This window comes from Hydra vulgaris, chromosome 07 (genome assembly GCF_038396675.1).
Source record: "Hydra vulgaris chromosome 07, alternate assembly HydraT2T_AEP".
Lineage (NCBI taxonomy): Eukaryota > Metazoa > Cnidaria > Hydrozoa > Anthoathecata > Hydridae > Hydra > Hydra vulgaris.
Window position 1 is genome coordinate 27,823,503 of NC_088926.1, and position 24,507 is coordinate 27,848,009.

A 24,507-nucleotide genomic window follows, 5' to 3' on the forward strand; every position below is an offset into this window, starting at 1 on the left:
ACCTGCATCAAATCCCTTTTTCATCTAGTAGGGTGGCGTAGATGTAAACCTGTGTTACATTGTTTCCTGCTTAGGATAATGAATGCTTGATCTTCTTAAATCTTCTAATAGGTTTTAGGTTGTACCTCGTTGATAATTACTATGCAACAATTCCTGTTATCTCCTAATGAGAGTACAGCTTTAAAACTAAGTTTAATGTCTATAATGCCGGGTTGTAGTAAGGTTTCCAAACTTCCGAACTTGTGGTAGCTCTCATAGAGACTGATTCCATCAACAGCTGCAAAATATCAGAGTAATAAAATTGCAATGATGGGCATGGATGGCGTTCATGTTAATGCTTTTGGTGCGGATTGTCGAGCACACATAATGAGCTCTATGTTACAACATTAAATAAGAGGACTAAGAAAATGCATAGCTTATTGATTAGTAGGCCGTGCTCTATCTATGAATGAGTCAAGTTCTCTTTAAACTTAAATCATGACAAAAGTCAACCAAAATATTAAACATAAAAAACCATTCCCACCACCTAACTGTTTTAATATAATTATTACTAACGTTCGCGGTCTCGAAGCAGCCTTCTATCAGTTGAATTTTACCTCTTGCAAAACTCACCAGACTTTGTAGCTCTTAATAAGACTAATTTGAATTCTGTCATTCTATCTTCTCTTCTCGGTATTGATAAGTACTATTCTTTGATTTGCAAAAACGCCAATGCTAGCACTAAAATCTATAACATCTTTGGACTGATATATATTCCCTCTAAGCTAAAAAATGCGCCTCCAACGTACTTTTTTGGATTTATGCAGGAATTAAAACTTTTATTCCTTCTAGTCGGTTCCAAGTGAAGCCTCCATTGTTTTCACTCTCTTGTCCAGATATATTTAATTATAACCATTTTTTCATATTTTTTCTAAAAAAACTCTCTTCAAACGAAACGGCCGTTTATTATTCCAAGAAGTCGACGTAAAAAGGTGCTGTTAGCTGCTAAGCTCCATTATTCTTAGTTCACTAAATATATTCTCAGAAGTTATGCTCTAGAGACTTTCGGAAAATTTTCAACAGCGTTGTTAACAAAGGTAGGTCTAACATTCCATATCTTAATAATGTGACTGTTCTTATTACCTCTCCCAAGGAAAAAGCAGAACTATTTCCGCAGAACTAATTTGAATCTCGAATCTTATGGCCATTCTCTTGCTTCCATACCAATTAAACAGGTTAACTAGTTGTTAGACAATCAAATTACTCTAGCTTCCGATGGTAAAGTTATATTTTGAATAAACTTTTTTAAGGCTATTGATTTAGATAACATTTCTGTCATCGTCTAATAAAGTTGTTCTCCAGAACTCTATTCAATTCTCTCTAAACAATTTAATAAATGCTAGACTGAGTCTTGTTTTCTTGCCTGTTGGAAAATGACATCTGTTGTTCTAATTTTTAAAAACTCCGATGATCATTCTGACCCCTCAAATTTCTGTCTGATCAGTCTTTTTTCTGTTATTAGCAAAGTCTTTAAGTCTTTGATATACAAATTTCTCACATCCCATCTTAAGTCAAATTACTTACTGTCAGACAATCAATACGATTTTCGATCCCTTCACTCTTCGGCTGACTTGTTAACTATTGAGGCTGAAAGATTTTATTGAGCATTAGATAGAGGCGGAGACACTAGAGCTAATGACATATAAAAAGCTTTTGAACAAAGTTTGGCATGCTTGTCTTTTTCATAAGCTTGTTTCATATGGTGTATCTGGGAAAATTTGTGAGATTTTCAAATCCTTTTTTTTCAAAACGATTTGATAAAGTCATCCTTGCAGACGAACACTTTTCTTGATTTCTAGTAACTTCTGGAGTAACTCAAGGTTCTATCCGTGATCCTGTTTTGCTTCTTATTTACATTAATGATCTTCCCGATAACCTTACATCTAAAGTAACTCTTTTTGCTGATGACTCAACTATATACTAAGACAGTAAGAAAACTTGGATTGTTCTAAACAATGCCCTTTATAGATCTATTATAGGTGAATATTCGATGAAAATTGAAAAAAAATTCCTGTTTACTTGAATTGGAACAGGAAATAGAGAACTAGTTTATAGAGCACTTTACTGATGCTTTGCTTTAGCTTAGACCAAACAAATTTAAACTCCTAAATTATTCCAAATTTTTCCCATTTCACAATGTTGCTTGGGATTTAGAGTCATTATCTAATAAATCAATTACAAAAATTGTTAATAGTCATGGTCCAAAAAGTAGTTGTGGTTTTGATCTAATAAGTAATAAGGTAATTAAACATTGATTATCAGACTGCACTCATTTAAAAAAAAAAAGAATAATGATTCTATTAGTACTGAATCTTTCCGACAAGAATCAAAACTAGCTATGATAAAACCTGTTTATAAAAAAAGAATATATATGCATATAACGGTTATGGAGAATTACAGGCCAATAAGTATATTGCCTATTATCAAAAATATTTCAGTAAGCTGTTATATTTCGAATTGAGAAAAATCTTGATGATAATGAAAATCTCAAAAACATTGGTGCCGCAAAAAAAACCTTTAAATGGATCTTTCATATTTAACAAACAGAAGGCAGTTAGTTGTTATTGAAAGCTCTACATCAAAAGAAAGAGTAGTAAAGTTTGGTGTTGGTCAAGAAACATATATGGGTCCATTACTTTTCAAAATTTATATTTATGACCCACCAGGTGCAACAGAATTAGACACTATATTTTTTGCAGATGATACAAAAATGATTGCACATGCTGACTTTATTGAACAGTCACAGGAAATATGTTGAAGGGAATTAGAAAAAGTTAGTTACTAGGTTTTAGCAAATCGACAATTACTCCATCCTAAAAAATAAAAATAATGATATTTGGTCGCGCAAAAATATAGAAATAACGTTACATAGGCTTAAGGTTACCCAATGTGGAGAAAATTATAATGGGAATTATAATAAATTATAAAAAGAAAAAAGTGTTAGCTTTCTTGATATTCTTTGGGAAGAAAAAATAAAATGGCATCACCAAATATAGTGCAAACATTAAAAAAGATAAACATAAGTAAAGGCATCTATCTACTTAGAAAGTTAAATAAACTCTTGCTTTGCAAATCTGAACTTGTTTTATACAAGGCTTTAACTAGAAGCCATTTAATTCATGGTGTTGAAATTTGGGGAAACAGTAAATCAAAATAAAATTATGCAACTCGAATGTTTAAAAAAGAAAGCTCTACAAATTATTGGTCGCAACAAAGTACACACAAGACCAATCCTAAAAAAATGAAACTAAATGAACTTAAAGCTAATCGATTGAAAAATATGGATTTGCTATTTAGCGCAAAAAAAATCAAGAACCAAACAAAAAATAACATTTGTGCTCTTAATATGGGTTTGAAATGTCACAGTATTGGTATGCTGAATGTCAATTGATAAATTTTGTTTCATTTTTTCAAGACAATATATCGACTCTAAAATTAGGCAAAAAGGAAGACACCTTTCATTAGGTATTATACCCTATCAGTTTTCAAGTTAGTTTTACCTTATTATTGTAAATTTGTATAATAGTGACGAAATTATTAATAAATAAATAAATGTACTCATTTTATTATATTCCTTTCTTAACAAAAAGTCTTCTTTTTTCGATTGCTTAGAATAGGCAGCCGATCTTGAATCTGTTCTCACTTCTGTAATAGATTGGGGCTCACTGTAGTTTGTATATTATTAAATTGTTTATATCTAACGCTTTATTAACGTTATCTTCATAGGCCGAAAATAATCCTGTGGAGACAAAAAGTCTTCCCTTTTTGATTACATAAAACAGGAAGCCGATCTTTAATCTGATTTCACTTCTGTAACAGAATTTGACTCGCGTTGGATTGTAAATTTTAACTCCAACAAATCAGAGTTACTTACTACAAACAACTACCACAATACTATTGACATTCCTATATTAATAAATGGCAGCCCTCTCACTGAGTCTTCTTGGATTATCGTTTCCTACTGACATTTCATGGAAACCATATAAAGAATTGATTGCTAAATTAGCAACTGCTGAGGTTGCTTCTATATATATGTATATATGTATATATATATATATATATATATATATATATATATATATATATATATATATATATATATATATATATATATAGATATATATATATATATATATATATATATATATATATATATATATATGTATATATATATATATATATAATATATATATATATATATATATATATATATGTATATATATATATATATATATATGTATGTATATATATGTATATATATTTAGCGTATTAAATATGTATATATATATATATATAAATATATATATATATATATATATATATATATATATATATATATATATATATATGTATATATATATATATATGTATATGTAATCATATATATATATATACATATATATATATACATATATGTATATATATATATGTGTATATATATATATTTATATATACATATATATACATATGTATATATATATATATATATATATATATATATATATATATATATATATATATATATATATATATAAATATATATATATATATATGCATATATATTTAGCGTATTAATGCATATAAATTTTTCTAGTTACAAATGTAATTTTTTTAGGTACTGAAATTCAAAATAGTATTTTTTTTTTAAATATATAGATACAGTTTTGATGAAGTTTTTTTTAATCCCTAAACATCAGAACTGTTTGATATAAGAATTTATTTCGGAAACTTTTATTTCGTTATATAGAGCACATTTAGAGGGTAAGAGAAAAAAATTTGTTATTTGAACACCCTAATATATATACATGACAACCATTTAACAGAATTAATAGCTATAAAAAAGGTTTAATAATACGAATGCTCAATGCTCAATTGAATGCTCAGATTTAATTGAAATCTATTATGGCCCATATGAATCAATTCTGAGATTATTCTGAAATTATTTTGTTTGCTTTCCTTAACGAACAACTAGACTTTGGAAAAAATTTAATTATCAAATGCATTTAAACATTTAAGTTTGATATTGCTGAAAACATGTAGAAATATATATATATATATATATATATATATATATATATATATATATATAAACATATATATATATATATATATATATATATATATATATATATATATATATATATATATATATATATATAAATATATATATATATATATATATATAAACATATATATATATATATAAATTATGTTAGTGTATTCAACAAACAGAGTGCTCAATGTTCTAAAAGAACAGAGCAATAAATTAAATAAGTAAAAACACTTATTTAATTTTTGATTACTTCAACACTGTGTTTCACCATCAGTAGGTTGATCAGGAAGAAAATTCTTTCTGATGAACCTACTGATGGTGAAACACAGTTTTGTAGTAATCAAATATTAGATAAGTGTTTTTACTAATATATATATATATATATATATATATATATATATATATATATATATATATATATATATATATATATATATATATATATATATATATATATATATATGTATATATATAATATATATATATTATATATATATATATATATATATATATATATATATATATATATATATATATATATATATATATATATATATATATATATATATACATATATGTATATATATATATATTGCAATATTAATGGGCTTTGTAATTGCCAATGCACACAGGGCAAGTTGATTTAGGAATCAGAAGCTTAAATAAAGATATTTGCCTTTTAAGTAAAAAAATTAAAAAAAGATTTTTAACGTCGATAGTAATGACAAAACCATAACAACGCCAATTTTATTAATAACATGTTTATACAAAACTAAAGATTGCGGCATTTCGGGCGTGAATATAACAAAAACGCTAATTTGTATAGTTAAATTAAGTTTAGGAGGGCAAAAAGAATGTTTAGTTATTAGTTAGTTTATTACTAGTATGATAAGGTACCTAGAATATTATGCAAATATAAAAAACTTCATCCAGTGTTTAATACTTTGAATTTCATGCGCAGTTGCTCAACATTATCAATTACTATCGAGATTTTTTTAAAAATACAGATAATATCTAAAAGATCAAAATGACGATTATTTTTAAATTTTGCTCAGTTGGTTGTGAAAGGTTTATAGGCGTATCTTCAAAAAAACTTAAAAAAGTAAAATTTTTTAAGTAGTATGTAAATATAATATGAATACTTTTAACAACATCTACAACAGGAACATCAACTAGAATCGTTTTATCTTTATAATTTGATTCAGAGTATTTTAACTCTAGCTCTGGAGAAGTAATTAACATATAAGTAGGTGTAAACAACATGAATGCAATTAGAATATCAAGATATCATTTAAAAAATAAAAACTTAAGATTGAATTCTTATAAATCAAAATATATCATAAGTAGATGCCCACTGGTTGTGTTTGCAATTCCTTTAGAGGATGATTTTTATCAGTTTTAAGGTGCTCATTTATCGTAGATTGCAATAACTTGAGATGCAATTTGTTCTATTCCTTTGGCATCTTTTGGTACCAGGAATAAACGTTTTCTCTATATTTGAATTGAGAGCATTAGTGTGCAAACCTTTTCCTATAGCGGCATTTGTTGCGACACGCACTTAGTTCATTTTTACAGGTAGTTTAACAGCCAAGAAAATGATTTCATGTTAACTTCATGTAAATTTTTATTCAGAAAGCATTAAATTGTCTTAATCAATTTTTTAGACAGAATTAACCACACACACTTTCAATTTTCATAAGATCAAGAAGATTATTGTTAAATGCATTTCAAATTTTGTGTTTTCCAGAAACTATAATAACAATAGTGTTAGTGCTTAATTGTGGAAAGTTAAAAACTGAGTCGCTTACAGTGAAAAACCTCAGTACTTAAAGTCAGTTTAAGTTATTTTAATAAAAATATTTAAAAAGGTTTATGTTTAAATTTGAATTAGCATTTTCCGTCTTGAGACTAAGCAAAATTTTTTTGCAAAAATTTTTGAATATGCTTACCCTATTTTTCACTAGTATAAATAAATATAAACTTTTTTCATTAGAATAAATAATTTTTTTAAAATAATTTTTTTTAAATAATTTTTTTTTAAATAATTTTTTTAAATAATTTTTAAAAACAATTTTTCTAATTAATTTTTTTAAATAACTTTTTTAAAATAATTTTTATAAGTAATTTTTTTCACTAGTGTAAATAATTTTTTTCACTAGTCTAAACAACTATAAATTTTCACTAGTATAAACACTTTCTCTATTAAAAACCTAAATAAAACATTGGCAAGCTAGTAAATTTTAGGTAGCATCTCATTTCAAACAAACAGCCTTAAGAAACAAAAATTCATACTGCCGTTATTTTTATAACAGTATTATTTAATGTTTCAGTAATAAATTATTTTTCTATCCACTTACTACATCAGTATCCTAAATATTTTTAATAAAAAAGGTGTTTTAAAATTACTAAACAAGGTTTTCCTCATTAAATAAAAAAATTATTTTTACTCTATATTCATAAACTGAAATATGCAATAATAGAAGAATGCACTACTTTCAAAGAAGTACTAGTCACCCAAATTTACTAAAATTTGCAAAAAGTAAGATAATTTTTTTTTAATTTACGAATAATTCTTTTGATAAAAAAAAAATGCACAAGTTATTCAAGACAATCTATTTTGTGCAATTTTACTAAGTTTTCATTCCAAAAAATTGAGTTTTGTGCATTGTTGTATTTTTACTAACTTTATTGATTGCTAACGCTAAATAACTTAAAAAGCAGTTTAAAGGTTTTAACAAAACAAAAAAATTAAAACAACCTGGTTTAGAACTTGGTTTCTTTTAACCAATGTAATATGAAAAATATAGTTTTAAGCAGGGAATGTCATAGCAATTGTAACTTGTTGATGATAATTTACCAGAGAATGTCATGGTAATGGCCAAGTTTAAATTTTTTATTTTTTATTAATAAAAAGGTTATGGTATAAAAAGGTTACAAAGAGGGTGATGCAACAGCTTCAGGTTAGCTGCGCACTAATTTAAATAAAAACAATAACTCTAAACCTAAAGCAATTGATATCCAGATGTTTTAACATCGCATGCAAATTTTATTTTATTCTGATTCACTCCCAACAAAGCTGCAAGCAACCAATATTAAGTTGGTAGTTACTAGAAAACAAGGAGAGGGTTATAGAGTAAGTAAACGATTTGCAGAAGACTTGAAAAGTTTTAGGGAGTATGAGTCAGGAAAACATGAAGACAGAAGAGAGTTTCAAAGAGTTGACATGCGAGGAAAAAACTTTGACAAGTTAAACAAGAATGAGCTTTAGTTGATGGAACTAAAGATGATAGCTCCTTTTAGCAGCGTCCATGAAAGTATATTAGCTGTTTACAACATCAAAAATTGGATTAGAAACTTGATTAACTGTTCATTATTGGCTGCATATAGGAAGCTCGATAAACATCTAACAGAGCATGATATATAATGTTTAGTTTAGCTTTTATCAGATGGTTGTTCGTCACTGTTTGACTTTAAAGCTCTAATTTTTTTGGTATGAAAAAAAAACTATTTGATTTGTCTCCAACTGATGATGTGACTGGAGTCATACAGGAACTTGAACAAGCACCAAATCAACAGATTCATTATCAATAATACTTAAAGTGTACTCTTTTCCCCATTCCGGAAAACAAAATGAGAAAGATTTGTATCTTACATGGGCGTGGTGATGTAAAGATTTATATCTTACAGGGCGTGGTGGGGCTGTAAAGGGCCCAAGCGAGATTTTATTTTAAAAAGCCTATTTATAAAACCAGTATATTTTATTGCGGCCGCCATGCTGTATGTCAAATAAAGATGACAAAGCGAGCGCTTATTAGCATAACGTACTTAATTACAGTTATTTAGATAACATACCCTGCAGTTGATTGTTAAAGATTGTTTTAGAATAAGTTTAGGTAGAATTAAATTATCTACCTCACAATATAATTAATTTATTTTTGCTTAAAATAAAACTCTATCAAATAACTTATTTTCAAAGGTGTATTATATTATGATACACCTTTGAAAACAAGAATTTTGAATGCTTTGAGTACTTTATATACAGTTTACTTATTCGAACATTACTAATAATTTATAAGTAATGTGCGAATAATTACACTGTATATAAAGTACTCCAAAGCATTCATTAGATTTATTATTTTTGTTTTACATTTTTAAAATCTTCTTTAAAGTATTATAACACATAAGATTCTTTTTTGTTTTTTTTTTATATTTTTGTCAATTTGTTAACATACATAACTCACACACAGTAAACACAATTTGGTTGTTTAAGAATGTTAAATAACTGGATAAATTGTAATCATATTTTAAAATGCAATCTTTATAAATAATATGCTGAATTACTTATCAAAATGTTTTAGTATGTTAAAAGTATTTTATAAAAATTAATAACAATAATAATTGACAACAAGCGAAACCACAAACTTAAAAGAATGTGTCGTTTTGGAGGCAATCAACACTCGGGCTAAAGATGTAAACAAGTTGCAGAGGATCCAAATGATTATAATTTTATAATAAACTTCAAATTGTTGAAATTATATGTGTATCTATCATGTCAAAAACGTTTTTCAAAGAAGACTTTTTATTAACAAAATAACTTATCTCATATAAATATACATACATATATATATATATATATATATATATATATATAAATATACATACATATATATATATATATATATATACATATTTTCTTCAATAGCTTGTTTCTCCATCAGTAGGTTCATCAGGAAGAATGTCTAAACATCAAAAAGTTCAAATTATAGAAAAATTATTTCACAGGAGGTTGGGAGTTGTTATAATTAATAATGTAATAACTATAGTATTTTGAAGCCAGGAAGTTGCATCAATTACATTAGATAATTAAAAAATCATGAAAAGAATTCTTTAGAACTTTTTCTTGTAAACATAGTATACATTTTTTGAAAATGTTGTTATAGGCATGCACTGCTTTTAGAATAGAGCAGTTTACCTTAAAATAAATATTTTTTTTTTTAGTAGCTAAATATATTTTGATAGCATAGTCTCTTTTAAGTACTTTTTATGTTTAAAAGATTGTTTGTGGTTGGCATAACATTTTTTCCATTTGCCCTCGGTTAAGCCAATATATTGTTTATCAGGGTTGTTTTGCGAGGAAACAATGCATTTGTAAATAAAATTTTTTGACAGGCAATTGCCATTCATAGGACAGTCAATTTTTTGCTTGCAGTTATAATTTTCAGTATTTTTTTCTTTAAGAAGTTCATTTTTTTTAATCCATGCAAAATTATAGTTTTGCATTGATTAATAAAAATGAATTTCTTAAATGATATTGAAAATATTACTCATTTAGACTAAAAAAATTTACTGAATAAAAAATCTAAATTAATTTCTAAATGTAGACATGAAAGAAGTTTCTTTTAAAAAATTATCAAAACAAATGACTAGTCCAAAACTACCCTAAATCTAAAAAATTCTTTTCATGATTTTTTTAATTATCTAATGTAGTTGATGCAACTTCCTGGTTGCAAAATACTACAGTTATTACATAATTAATTATAACAATTCCCAACTTCTAGTGAAATTTTATTTTTATAATTTAAACTTTTTGATGTTTAGACATTCTTTCTGATGAACCTACTGTGGAATACAAGCTATTAAAGTAAACTAAAATTTCGATATGTATTTTTACTAATTTATTATTGCTCTGTTCTTTAAGAACATTGAGCACTCTTTTTGTAGAATACACTGACATAATTTATATATATATGTATGTATATATATATATATATAAATATGTATATATATATATATATACATACATACATACATATATATATATATATATATATATATATATATATATATATATATATATATATATATATGTATATATATATATATATATATATATATATATATATATATATATATATATATATATATATATATATATATATATATATATATAGTATATATATATATATATATATATATATATATATATATATATATATATATATATATATATATATATATATATATATATATATAATTTTAGATGTAATATGTAGCAGGACTTTTAAGTACTTTTTCACAGCAACTTTTTACATTTTTTTTTTTAGTTCAGTTTATTAGAAGCATAATAAGGAACAAAATAAATATCTCTATGATACTGATAACGTCGGGGATAGTGAGAAACCACGTAACTAGCATTGGATCATACCGCGTATCTACACTACAGGTTTTCTGCTGGAGAAGATTAAAAGCTTATATTTTTTTTATTTCAACAGATTTTGGGTTAATTTTAGTATAAAGAGTGTTATTAATATTTTTTGTAATGTCAAGATATTTGGTGTTAAGATTATTATTATCCAAATATAGTAGCCAATGGTAGTTAGGCGGATCTATACTAAATCCGACGATATTCCTTATTAGTTTTCTTCTATGCTTCAACAATACATATGTTTTGGCTCATCCATAAGTAAACTATTTGTAGGCATACAATATATTACTGCTAAGCATATGTGCTTACTTTACTGAAGTACTCTACGGAAGGATTTATAATTTGTGTCGCATTTGGTAAATTTCAATTTATATGGGCCTACCCCACTAACAAGCTGTAATTGTGTAACATACTAAATTGTAGTTGCAGCCTGTAATGTTTCAGCATATTCCTCCATTTTCATAACAATATATACAGCTAAACACATATCGTTGAAATAAAAAAATATAATATTACGGATTTGGTAATAAAAGTTCGACGACTTGCTGAAAATCTTTTCTTGTGCAGGATTTCATGGACATTTAAAACTAATTTCAAGTTATTGAGGTTTATCCTCTCTAACCTTGATATCTTATATACTTATTATTATAATGGTTCCTTAATCCTAATCCTGCACAAGAAAATCTTTTCTTGTGCAGGATTTCATGGATATTTAAAACTAATTTCAAGTTATTGAGGTTTATCCTCTCTAACCTTGATATCTTATATACTTATTATTATAATGGTTCCTATAGAAAGAAAAAAAACTACACTTTAGTTGCGTTTTTAAAACAGATTTTTCAAATTAATATTGAAAAAAAAACTGTACACAATTAAACAATCCTAAAAAAGATTATATATAATTTTAAATATGATGATTTGACATTTTTGTGTAAAATTAAATATATTTTTAAGTACATGTACATATTGAAAAGATTTGTTTTGAGAAAACGCAAAAATGAAAGCAAAAATAACTTTTAAGTCACAAAAACTCAAGTTCCTTTTCAAATGGAACCTTTTACTCAATTTATCTTTTCTGCTTTTAGGATTTTACCCCATTTTAAACTTTGAGTAAAAACTTTGCTTGAGCTGTTTTTATTTACAGACTTCAAAAATAGTTAAAGATGCATCAATGAATTCAATGAAATAAGATAAAACTGCCCAAGCTCTAGCTTCAGTGTTGTAAATTAATCCATGTAATAAAATGTAAATGTAAAGTAAACTGTAGTAAAATATAAATGTAATGTAAACTTTGCAAACAAATCCAAGAAGTAAAATCAATTTTTTAAGTGATAACCAATACTTTTATCTGCATTCCACAATTTTACACGATTCGCAGTTCTCTGACAATACCCAAATACAATTTTATTACTGTTGTGAGGTTTTACAATTCTATTCAATGATGCATGGCGTTTTTTCTAATTTTTTTCATTTGTTTAAGCAGCACAAGCCATATAATTAATATTGCAATAGCTCCATATGCTTTTAGAAGTGTTTATTTGGTGGTAGGAGATCAAAATACAACATAATTGCACTATACAAAAAAGTCCTTGAAATGTTACAACTTATTTTATAAATTTTTTGATTTGTATCTTCTACTTCTTACATATCTTAAAACCGATGAAGACCTTTATATCAAACTATCATCAAATGCATATACTTTCCTTAACTACAGGGTTCAATGTAAAGAGCTGCTACTTTTAAACACAGCTTTTAAATTTAAACTTTAATTTATGACCATCAACCATTCGAGGAGTTAAATTGTAAATAAATAGTTTATGTTTTATGAAAAATTTTTAGGAATTTCAGCTAAAGGTAAACATAAATTTTCAACAATTTGAAGTTTATAGTCTTATAGTTTATAGTAAAATCGCAGTCATTTGGATCCTCCACAAGTTTTTCGTTCGAGTAATTGAATCTAAAACCACACATTCTTCTAAGTTTGTGATTTTGCTTGTTTGTATTGTATGATTGTTTAAATTATTTACAATTTACTTAGTTGCTAAAGTTAATTACCTTTTTTGATAGTGTTTAGACAATAAATTATTTAATATTGAGTTTTAGTTTGAGCAAAAAACACTTAGTTATATCATGAGAAAGAGAATTAAATTCTACATAAATTTATTCAAAATAATAAACTTTTAAACTGTTTTTTCGATAGGAACCACATTAACAAATAATAGTAATTAGCCTTGCGTTAAACTTATGCGCATTGATTTGACCTACAAGATGGCCTAGGAGTAACAATGTTTACATCGAGACGTCAATAGAACACCATCGAAAAGTGTTTAAGAAAGTTGTCATAAAAAAGGTTTGAAAAGATTTATCGAAAAATACATTATATATTTTTTAGAATATTATACGTAATTACCTTTGTATAAATATGTCATACTTATATAAAAGTAATTAAGTATAATATTCTTTGATAATTTAAATAAAATGGGTTTATCGTAAACAATCATTAAAAATAATTTGCCACTTTATTTAATAAAGTAATATAATATTATTAAAGTAATAATATTACTAATAACTAATATTATTAATATTATTACCTATTACTAATAAGTAAAAATAACTACTCTTTTTCTTTAAGATTTTCTTTCTTTATAATTTATCTTTTAAATTATCTTTTTGTTTTCAGCGCATTATTGAAACGCCATAAGTTGTCAAATCAAACTGACGTCGTTAAGCTAGAAAAATATTTTAGGCGTGGTCAGGAATGGGGTTCGATCATTATCATAAAAATAAATAATTCTTGTGACTATGATTCGATTGCATTTATTTAGGTTTTATCGGAAATGTCCATCAAATATATATATATATATATATATATATATATATATATATATATATATATATATATATATATATATATATCTATAAATATATATATCTATATATATATGTATATGTATATATATATATATATATATATATATATATATATATATATATATATATATATATATATATATATATATATATATATATATATATATATATATATAAAACGACCAATGGGGCATTATTTTGCAAGGTCTTAGGTAACACCTGATGTAAAAATTAAAATCTAATCTCTATAGCCAAAGGAGAAAAACGCATTTATAGTTTTATAGCACTTTGCGCTACTGATCGCACTTGGAGCCCCGTTGTAAATCTATTTTGTTTTTTTTTTCACTTTCGGGTTATGGAGTTTTTAAAAAATATCAAAAAATCTTTACATATATGTGTTGGCTATAACCAGACAAAAAATCAGCTCTTTAACAATTGTGGTTTGTGTACAGGGACCTAAATTATCGGATATGGCACTAAAAGCCTCTTTAAAAGGAGACAACGGATGCTTTACGTTTTTATTCTAGCCTTACTATCGACTATGGAAGTTTCAAAATTTAACACAATGAAGCCTTGGCATGTATCTTTCAGGCAATAAAAATAGAAGCAAGATATCTTTTATCTGTGCAAATATATAGCTTTTAAAGTAGGAATCTCGCCTTTGAAAAAATGGCCAAAATATAGCAGCTTTTTGTGGTTTTTATGCTTTTAAAAGATTCAAAGTTTCATCAAATAACTAATTTAGTAACAATATCATGTGCTTTTTTTGTCCAAGTTTGTATAAAATACGGGGCAGAAAACACATAGTTAGAGACATTTTTTCTAATTGTTCTGATCTTGGAACACATAAAAACCTCTGTATATTTTCGTTGTTAAACCCACAGGTTTGCTTTGTTGTAATAAAAACTTTTTTTCTTACTGTAAAAATTACTAAAAAATTGTAAATTCAAAATGAATTGGTAATTTATAAAATAATTTCAAAATTAATGTTAGAATCAGTTTTATTTTATATAAATCAAATGTATATAATCTTGTTGAGCTTTTTTTTTGTATTGAAGTATATCCTTTCTTCAACAAATCCTTTGTTGCTTTGACCAAGTTTTTTCTACTATTTAAAAATGTGAAAACAAATGTTTCTTGTTTTCCGGGAAAAGCCACAACATCAAAGTAATTACATTTAAGCAGTCAACAGCCTAAACAACTAAAATTTTTTGTTTTCACAAAACCAAGCATATAGTCTGCCTTTTCTTTTTCAACAACTCTTTGCAAAACATCCATATTCTTCAAAAGCTTATGACAATCATTCCCAACAAACTCTCCACCATGATAAGGTTGTAATTTCATTTTGAGAAGTAATGGCCAATTTTTGCCATTAAGTCTTATCTTAAGCATTGATTTGTAAAGATTATTTACAATTCCAAGGAGACAATAAAGTTCCATTAAGGGAATAAACTCAATATCTTGTTTGACATCTTCTTGGTCAAACAATATGTTATGAACAATATTATGAAAATCCTTTGCGCACATTTTTCCATTCTCTTTCTTAATGAAAGCTTTGTATAGCATCCTAATGGATCTGAAGTTTCTTGGAGTTCCCTGTACTTTGAGATGACCAGATTTAACATCATACCAACAGCAAGGGTGTTTGTTTGAGTGAGACTGAATGCACAGATGATATTGGCTCATCAATTTTTCTAAATAAACCTTTTTTTTTTGACCTTTTAATAAGTTTCTGAAACATTTTCAGCAGCAGCAACAAGTAATTAACGTTTGGCGCTTGTTTCTTTCCCATATTCTACAGTCAGTAAGCTTTTGTCATTTGAGGCTGAACTTGTTTTAACATTTTAACATTCACCATTGGAGATAATACTCATGCTGAACTTGAGGAAAGATTCTCCACCATTAATACCTAGTTTGATGAGAGACGGTGAAACTATTGCTATAACTCTGAGAATTGAGTTATAAAATCCCCTAAACAATTGCAGTGAGCCTTCGCCAAATAATCAGTTTTTGTTGATGGCCTTGTAAGTGAGATTTTGGAAACTTTGAATAAACTTTCAACCTTTCGACTAGCCATTGCAAAATTTTCTCTGAATTTTGTTCCAACAATTTTTGAATTTGTAGTCTTGTTTAATGTTACAGCCAGTTTTTGCATCTTTTAATTGAAAGACCAGTATTGATTTGAACTTGAACTATGTCCAAAGTAGTTAGAGAAGTTCTCGATTAGCACTGAGCTCTGGAGGGACCTGGAGTAATAGTTAAAGCTTTACCACTTTCTCTGCTCAACCTAATTGTGCTCTGTGGAGCGGATACCTTTTGAGTTATTACAGAGAACGCAATTTTTTCAGCAATTCTGGATTCAGTTGCTATCATCTTCTTTAAGTTTTCAAACTTGGTGGGTTGTGAACAATCATGTGTTATTCCTCTTTTGACTGCACTGAGACTGTTTGAGCATAGTTTATTAAAGCTACTTGATAGTTCTATCAAACCTTAATCGGTTGAAAAAGTGAGCTTTGTAGATTCTCCTATTAGTCGGCCAACCTGGCAAACTAAACAATTACAAGAATCAAATCCTCTGATATGTGGTCTAATAATCACTTTGTTTAAGTTATGTAGCTTAGGAAGAGGCAAGTTTCTATCTCCTTTGCCATGTTTTTGTACCATTGCTCTGCAAGAATTGCATATGCCCAATGGAACTTTATCATCCTTAAAATCAGTGGAACTTCCAGAAAAAAATACCTAGAATTCTTTCCTTGATGAAATCAGAAATATGCCTGTCACATTTTGAAAAACAAAAGAAGCATACAGATTGCCGACAATCTTGATGATTTTTTCTTTTATATAGCATTTCAGTGGTTAAAAAATTGATCTTTGAAAAATAACTTTAGTACAAACTTGTGTTTGTAAAAAATCTTTTTAGTTGTTTAGGCTGTTGACTGCTTAAATGTAATTACTTTGATGTTGTGGCTTTTCCCGGAAAACAAGAAACATTTGTTTTCACATTTTTAAATAGTAGAAAAAACTTGGTCAAAGCAACAAAGGATTTGTTGAAGAAAGGATATTCTTCAATACAAAAAAAAAGCTCAACAAGATTATATACATTTGATTTATATAAAATAAAACTGATTCTAACATTAATTTTGAAATTATTTTATAAATTACCAATTCATTTTGAATTTACAATTTTTTAGTAATTTTTACAGTAAGAAAAAAAGTTTTTATTACAACAAAGCAAACCTGTGGGTTTAACAACGAAAATATACAGAGGTTTTTATGTGTTCCAAGATCAGAACAATTAGAAAAAATGTCTCTAACTATGTGTTTTCTGCCCCATATTTTATACAAACTTGGACAAAAAAAGCACTCTTTTTGCAGACAAAGTACACACAAATGTGAAGTCTAACAACCATAGAATCCCATATCAACTAGTCACATGATATTAATACTAAATTAGTTATTTGATGAAACTTTGAATCTTTTAAAAGCATAAAAACCACAAAAAGCTGCTATATTTTGGCCGTTTTTTCAAAGGCGAGATTCCTACTTTAAAAGCTATATATTTGCACAGATAAAAGATATCTTGCTTCTATTTTTATTGCCTGAAAGATACATGCCAAGGCTTCATTGTATTAAATTTTGAAACTTCCATAGTCGATAGTAAGGCTAGAATAAAAACGTAAAGCATCCGTTGTCTCCTTTTAAAGAGGCTTTTAGTGCCATATCCGATAATTTAGGTCCCTGTACACAAACCACAAGTGTTAAAGAGTTGATTTTTTGTCAGGTTATAGCCAACACATATATGTAAAGATTTTTTGATATTTTTTAAAAACTCCATAACCCGAAAGTGAAAAAAAAAACAAAATAGATTTACAACGGGGCTCCAAGTGCGATCAGTAGCGCAAAGTGCTATAAAACTATAAATGCGTTTTTCTCCTTTGGCTATAGAGATTAGATTTTAATTTTTACATCAGGTGTTACCTAAGACCTTGCAAAATAATGCCCTATTGGTCGTTTTATATATATATATATATATATATATATATATATATATATATATATATATATATATATATATATATATATATATATATATATATATATGTATATATTTATATATTTATATATATATATATATATAAAGCACCGGCGCGAGTGGCTGAAATGTGGGGGAAAGGGTGCCATTAAAACTTTTGCTAAGTAAAAAGAAAAAAAAAAGTCCTCCTTTTTTAAAATTTACCGACTGTCTTAACGACATTTGCCGACTGTCTCTCTAAATTTACCGACTAACTTGTGTAAAAGGTCTACATTTGCCGAGTGACTTGTCAAAAAGGGTCAAGTTTTCCGACTAATTGAACAAAAAAAGCATTGTTTTGGGGGAGAAAGTATACCCCTCCTACATCCTCACCCCATTCATCGAGCCAGCCTCGCACATATATATATTTAATGGCTCTTACTATATGAGCCGAAATATTACTTAAAAAGAAAAAAAAATGTTATGATACCATATATGATGTTTTATTGCTTTTAACATTTTACACATACTGTTAAAGATGTCACTAAAATTCTATATACTTAATACATGTTAAGTAAAAAGCCCATGCGGCAAACCCACATGGCCAAAACCTACTACCCAAATGGCAAAAAGATACGGATAATTCTGATTAGCCAAAGTTTGGAAATCAATGTATGAAATGTCCAAATCGTTGATAGACAATCATTGAAAATTCGTATGAGAGTTTTAGTTTAGCAGAAGTGATTGGGTTACTTTAAGTTAACTAAACAAAACTCACAGAAGCTAATCATAGGATAAAAATAAGGGTCACTAATATGATCATGGAGGCTCAATAAGTGCTTTTAAAAGTGCTTTCTATTAAAACAGAAAAACATAAAAAAGTTCAAAGGCAGAGAAGAAAAAGAAGCATAAGCTTGTTTTTTTTTTTTTTTTTTTTTTTTTTTTGCCATTAAATAATATATACAGTTTCGAAGCACATAAATAAAAACAAATATTGGCGGGGCAAGAGGAAGACTAATTTAGCCTTATCACCCAGCTTCAACAAAAGTAACTGTATTATAGCTGAAAAATGCAAAGCTACTATTGTGTAGAAGGATGTCTTGCAAAATCTTTAAAACTTCATTAAAAACAACAAGGTCAAGAGGGCCGCAACAGTCTTTAACTCCAAAACACAAATCTTGACGAACGTAGTTGCAGTTTATATATATATAAATATATATATGCATATATATATATATATATATATATATATATATATATATATATATATATAACGCTATTTTAGACAATTTATTAACATTAGCAAAGCTGAGTATTATGATTTAGATGTGTATTGCATATGGTTGTAAAACTGGATACAATAGTTATTTGAAAGACATAAAAGTTGCTTCTTTTCATTTTCCGTTGAAAAATCAACAGTTGCTAAACTATTGGGTTTATTTTGTAAACCGTAATAATTTCTTGCCTTCACCAAATTCTGTCTAATGTGAAAAGCATTTCAATGAAAAGTACATTATTCGAGGTACAAAATGCAAGTTAAATTGGAATTTAACCCTATTCCTGAAACTTTCTCAAGCGAATGCTTAATGCGGTCTTTCGCACTACCATCTACCCTATTGCTTTAAGAAGACCACCTAAAACTCGTATTTATCAAAAAGATGATCTTTGTTTTTTTTCTGAAAATGATAAAATAACTAAATTGAATAAGCTAAACAGTAAACATCCAAAAGAAGGTTTTCAATTTAAAAAACTCAATTGTGTTATTTATTACAATTTATATGCTTAATATAAAACAAATTAATTCAGTTCCGATAAAAGGCATATATAAAGTTGTGCAAACGTAAAATATAACGTTGAATCAACTTAAAATACAACGTTTTGCCAACGTAAAATACAACGTTGAATCAACGTAAAGCATTACGCAATGCCGACTTAAATACAACGTTGAACCAACTTGGTTTTTTGATTGTTGGCGACGTCGCATTTGTAACCAAAATGATATTAAAATAACGTTGGCGGTCGATGTTGGGGCAACGCAACGCACAACATTGTTTTAACGTTTTATCAATGTATGTGTGCTAGCTGGGAATGCATAAGTTCAACCTTTTTGAAAAAACAAAAAAAATTTTTAGCATTTGTCTTTTTAAAATTTTTAGATATTAAAAAAGTTAACTTTTTAATTTAATGGTCATTTAGGATGTTTAAAGGTACTGATCCATTCATTGTTTAAAAAAAGTTTATTATTTGGAAAATCCATAACTGAAAGTTTTTATGTGTAGTATTTAAAGAGGTATGTGCTTTTAAAGCGAATCTAGTGGTAAAAAAACCGAGTTTTTCACCATATCACAAAATTTATCATTTCAGTCTTTCAAACGCTGTCTCGGTTGCATTGAACCTGCCTCTTTACTATTCCTTGATATTTCATTATTAAAAAATGAAAGATATAACAGATTTGTTATACTTTTCCATTTTTATAAATCGCTCAGCCAAAGTAATTGTGTTAAAAATACCTTATTAGATTCAATATACTAATGGACATATTACAATAAACTTAAAAAGTATAAACTATGATTAAACAAGTAATTCCTGTACAAATATTTTATAAACAATAATATTCAAAAATAATAAAAAATTAAAAAGCACCATAACCTTTTAAAAATTTAACAGCAACATTAATACAAAAATCATCTTTGATATCCAAAAAAACAGATCCAGTAACAGTTCTGCCGTAACAAGTTTTAGCAACAATATTTGAACTAATTTTTGCAATAAAAACATTACCAAAGGCTCCCTCTCCAATTTTTTTGTCTATATTTATTGTTTTAGGATAAATCTCCCATTTATCTGCTGTCTTTCTGCTGTCTTGTCTTTTACAATCCAGGTAGTTTCTATAAAGATAAAAAACATATTTGTGTTGGAAATATAATTTTTATATTTATGTTTTTAATTTTTTAATTTGTAAATATACATTTGAAATATCTAATATCTGTCAAGTAAATTGCAACTTTACAGAATAGGAAACAAAAAGGTATAGTACAGCCAATTGGTGCAAACTTGGTGCATACAGGGTAAAAGCATGAAACTTGCTGGGCATGTTGATAAGGATAAAACATTCGTTTTAAAGCTCAGACCCCCTTTCAAATTGACCATAGATGGTCCCCATGGAAACTAGCACCTGTCCATTGCAACAAAATTTTATTTTTTTCAAAATCTGATAATTTGTACACCAATTAAATGCTCAATAAAAATGAAGCAAAAAATATAATGACACTATGTGGAAAAAATTAATTGACAACAAGTTATAGGGCTTTAGAACGCTATAAATCCAGGGAGAAAAAAAATATATATAAACTATTGCGCGCAAAAATAAATTACAGTTATTTTTTTTTAAAATGACGATGTACAAGATTTAAAAATTTTTTTATTTATTTAAAAAACATAATTTTTTAAAACATATTTATTTAAAACACATTAATAAGACAATTAAGTCCATGGTACTTTCTCCCAGAAATTGTTAAAAAATTGAATAAACAGTTAAATTGGAAAAAATATTACGGAGAAAACGCTGTTGTCATTATAATGGGGTTACTTTAAATCGAGATGGCGGGGCTTAAAACAGTTGAAGATTGATTGAAAAATTTCCGGTGGTGTTTGCTTTAGTTGAAGCAGAGATTTCATCAGCAGGGAAAGCTGAATCATGCCTTAATGCATCACATGTATCAGAAAAAAGAGGCCTGCATTCGGTAAATTTCTAATAAGTCCATTTTTTTATTTTTAGGAAGGATGGGTTTGTTTTGTAATATCAGCTAATTTTTTCCAGACAAAAATTTACTAAACATCATTGTTCAGAAAAATTTGTGTTCAAAATGCTCTAAGTAAAATAAATAATTCCGTAATAGGTAACTACTGCTGCTCTTCATATTTTGATGAAACAAGTTTTTCAAGACTACGTGATTCGAAATGAAAGATGTGAAAAACATTTTGATGATTAGAGAGAAGATTGTAAAAAGGTTTTTCCAATTTAGATTTTGGTCAATAACACTATGATTTGAGCTGGATATATTAGCTTTTGTGCGACCAATGAGGACTGGAACTTTTGATTTGTATAGGCAATGCATCGGACAACTGCTGCCTTGGTAATTTGTACTAGATTATACGCATTACTCGCGCTAGTTATCCATACATTTAGCAGATTTGATTCAACTGGAAGAAACAAATCTAGAAATTGCAGGACTTTTTCAGAATGGCATGTTTGTTGTAAACAAAACAAAGAAAAATTTTTCTTTCATTGGGTGCACATGAGCAATATAACAAATGCGTCAAAGTAGAAAGAGGATGTTTTTTTTTAATACGACAACAATAAAATGATCATTTAAGAAGCTTATCTAAAAGTATAAAATTGATTGGTAATTTTTTTTCTTACTTGTAAGTGAAACACCCATGCATTAAATTTTAAATAACAAAAATTTTTATTTTTTTAAGGTGCAATCGCATTGACGGAAGATTTGACCAAGAACTACTCCGTTGGATAATTTAGGGACCTGAATTAGCTCGATGTGTAATTGAACTTGAATCAAGTTTACCATACGCTGAAAATGATGAGGATGATTTCGTGGAAACAAGTTTCAAACATCATGAACAAAATTTAAGTCATTAAAACCGGTTTGCGTCTCAAGCTACGAATTTAGTTGATGTAATTTCAAACATAGGTATTCCATTTAAAGAAGAAAACCTAGATCTTTTGGTGCTTGATACCCATAATAATAAAGACAAAGAAGTGGTAAACACTGTTAATTCAATTGAAAGTTTCGGAAAAAAAAATATCTAATCATTTTTTCAAAACCAGAATAAAAGAGTGTACGAAGTCTATCTTCAATCCAATAAAATGAAATAAGCTACCACTTTTTAGTTACGTCAATACAAAAAAAGAAGTTAAAAGATCAACTGAAAACATCTGTGTTCAAGAGGAACTACTAATTGTTTTAAAAACTATACATTTCCTGCCAGATCCGAGATGGCAACCTTAACGAGTTTATTGCTCATGAAAACCACACTTTTCCACCTTCTCTCTCAAAAGATGGGCTGTTGCGCAGTGGAAATAAATCAGATCGTTTAACTTGTTTCAATGATTTGCACAGCGCACTTAGAGAAATTTTTGGTTTAATGTTTTTTATAAATTTAATGAATATTTCGCTTTTAAAAATCATTAAAAACTTTAACAAATTTTAATGTTATAGTTATATTAATGCTCATATAAACCAGTGCATTTTAATAGGCTTTTCAATTTAAGTTATGTTTCGTATTGTTTTCGTATATTACGTATATTGAAGTTTTTCACTATTAGAAGTTGTTTATAAATTTAATAAAAAAAGTTTGCAAAGATTATTATAACTTAATCGTAAAAAATATATATTTATAAAAATAATTTTTTTTTCATTGTTATGATTAAAAAATAAGACTAAATGAGGTTTTTCCTGATAAGAAACGATACTTGAACTGAAAGTTCCTTTCAGTTCAAGTATCTTGTCTTCAAACAGATAAAATAATTGCTGTGACCTACGAGGACTCAATGATATCAAACCAAAGCATCAACAAATCCAATCTTGAGCCTTGCAAACATGAAGAAGCAAGCACTTGTATATTTCTTCACACATATGATTCTGCTATTAATAGCGGACTCAAAATAGCCATGATTAGAACTGTAGATTCTAATATTGTTGTGATTGGTAAATCTTATTAATTTTATTGGTAAATTTGGTTTTAATTGGTAAATTTTGGTTTTATTGGTAAGATTGGTAAATCTTATTAACTTTAGATTATCTTTAATTTTTATTAAAAATCAAATGATCATATTTTCTAATCTTAGGTTTAGGGCTTTGTTATAAGCTACAATTAGAAAAATTATGGATATGGTTTGGTATTGGCGAAGACTAACGCTTTATTTCACTGTACGATCTTGTAAAATGTCTTGGTCAAAAACAGAACTGTTTACCTCTATTTTAGGCAGAAACAGGTTGCAATCAAGTTTCATATTTTGCTTGAAAAAAGAAAACATTTTCCTGGAATGCTTGTGAAAAACTTAAAGAGCTCACTAACGCCTTGTAATCAGTTTCCAATTGTTCCTCAAAGGAAGATATCATCAGTATTTTCCACTTAATTGAAAGATTTGCTGTGCTACTATATAACCCTACAAGTTCTTGCAGTACCTTAAATGAATGCAGAAATGATTTATTTTCAAAAAAGGATGTTTACCAGACGCCATAACCCCTACGCAAGGCGCTTTGCAACATATCTCTAGTGCTGTTTTTGTTGTTTACCAGGCTTCAA

At 27.2% G+C, this 24,507-nt stretch overlaps 1 protein-coding gene across 2 annotated transcripts in view; it reads right to left on the bottom strand.

The window, feature by feature from the left end:
- Positions 1–24,507, bottom strand: part of LOC136082387 (fibroblast growth factor receptor 2-like) — a 261,248-nt gene that overhangs the window by 6,240 nt on the left and 230,501 nt on the right. For both annotated transcript variants that reach the window (XM_065801557.1, XM_065801558.1), the window contains one exon: positions 20,830–21,068. In XM_065801557.1, the coding sequence (XP_065657629.1) occupies positions 20,830–21,068 (239 nt within the window). The remainder of the gene's footprint in view (positions 1–20,829; positions 21,069–24,507) is intronic.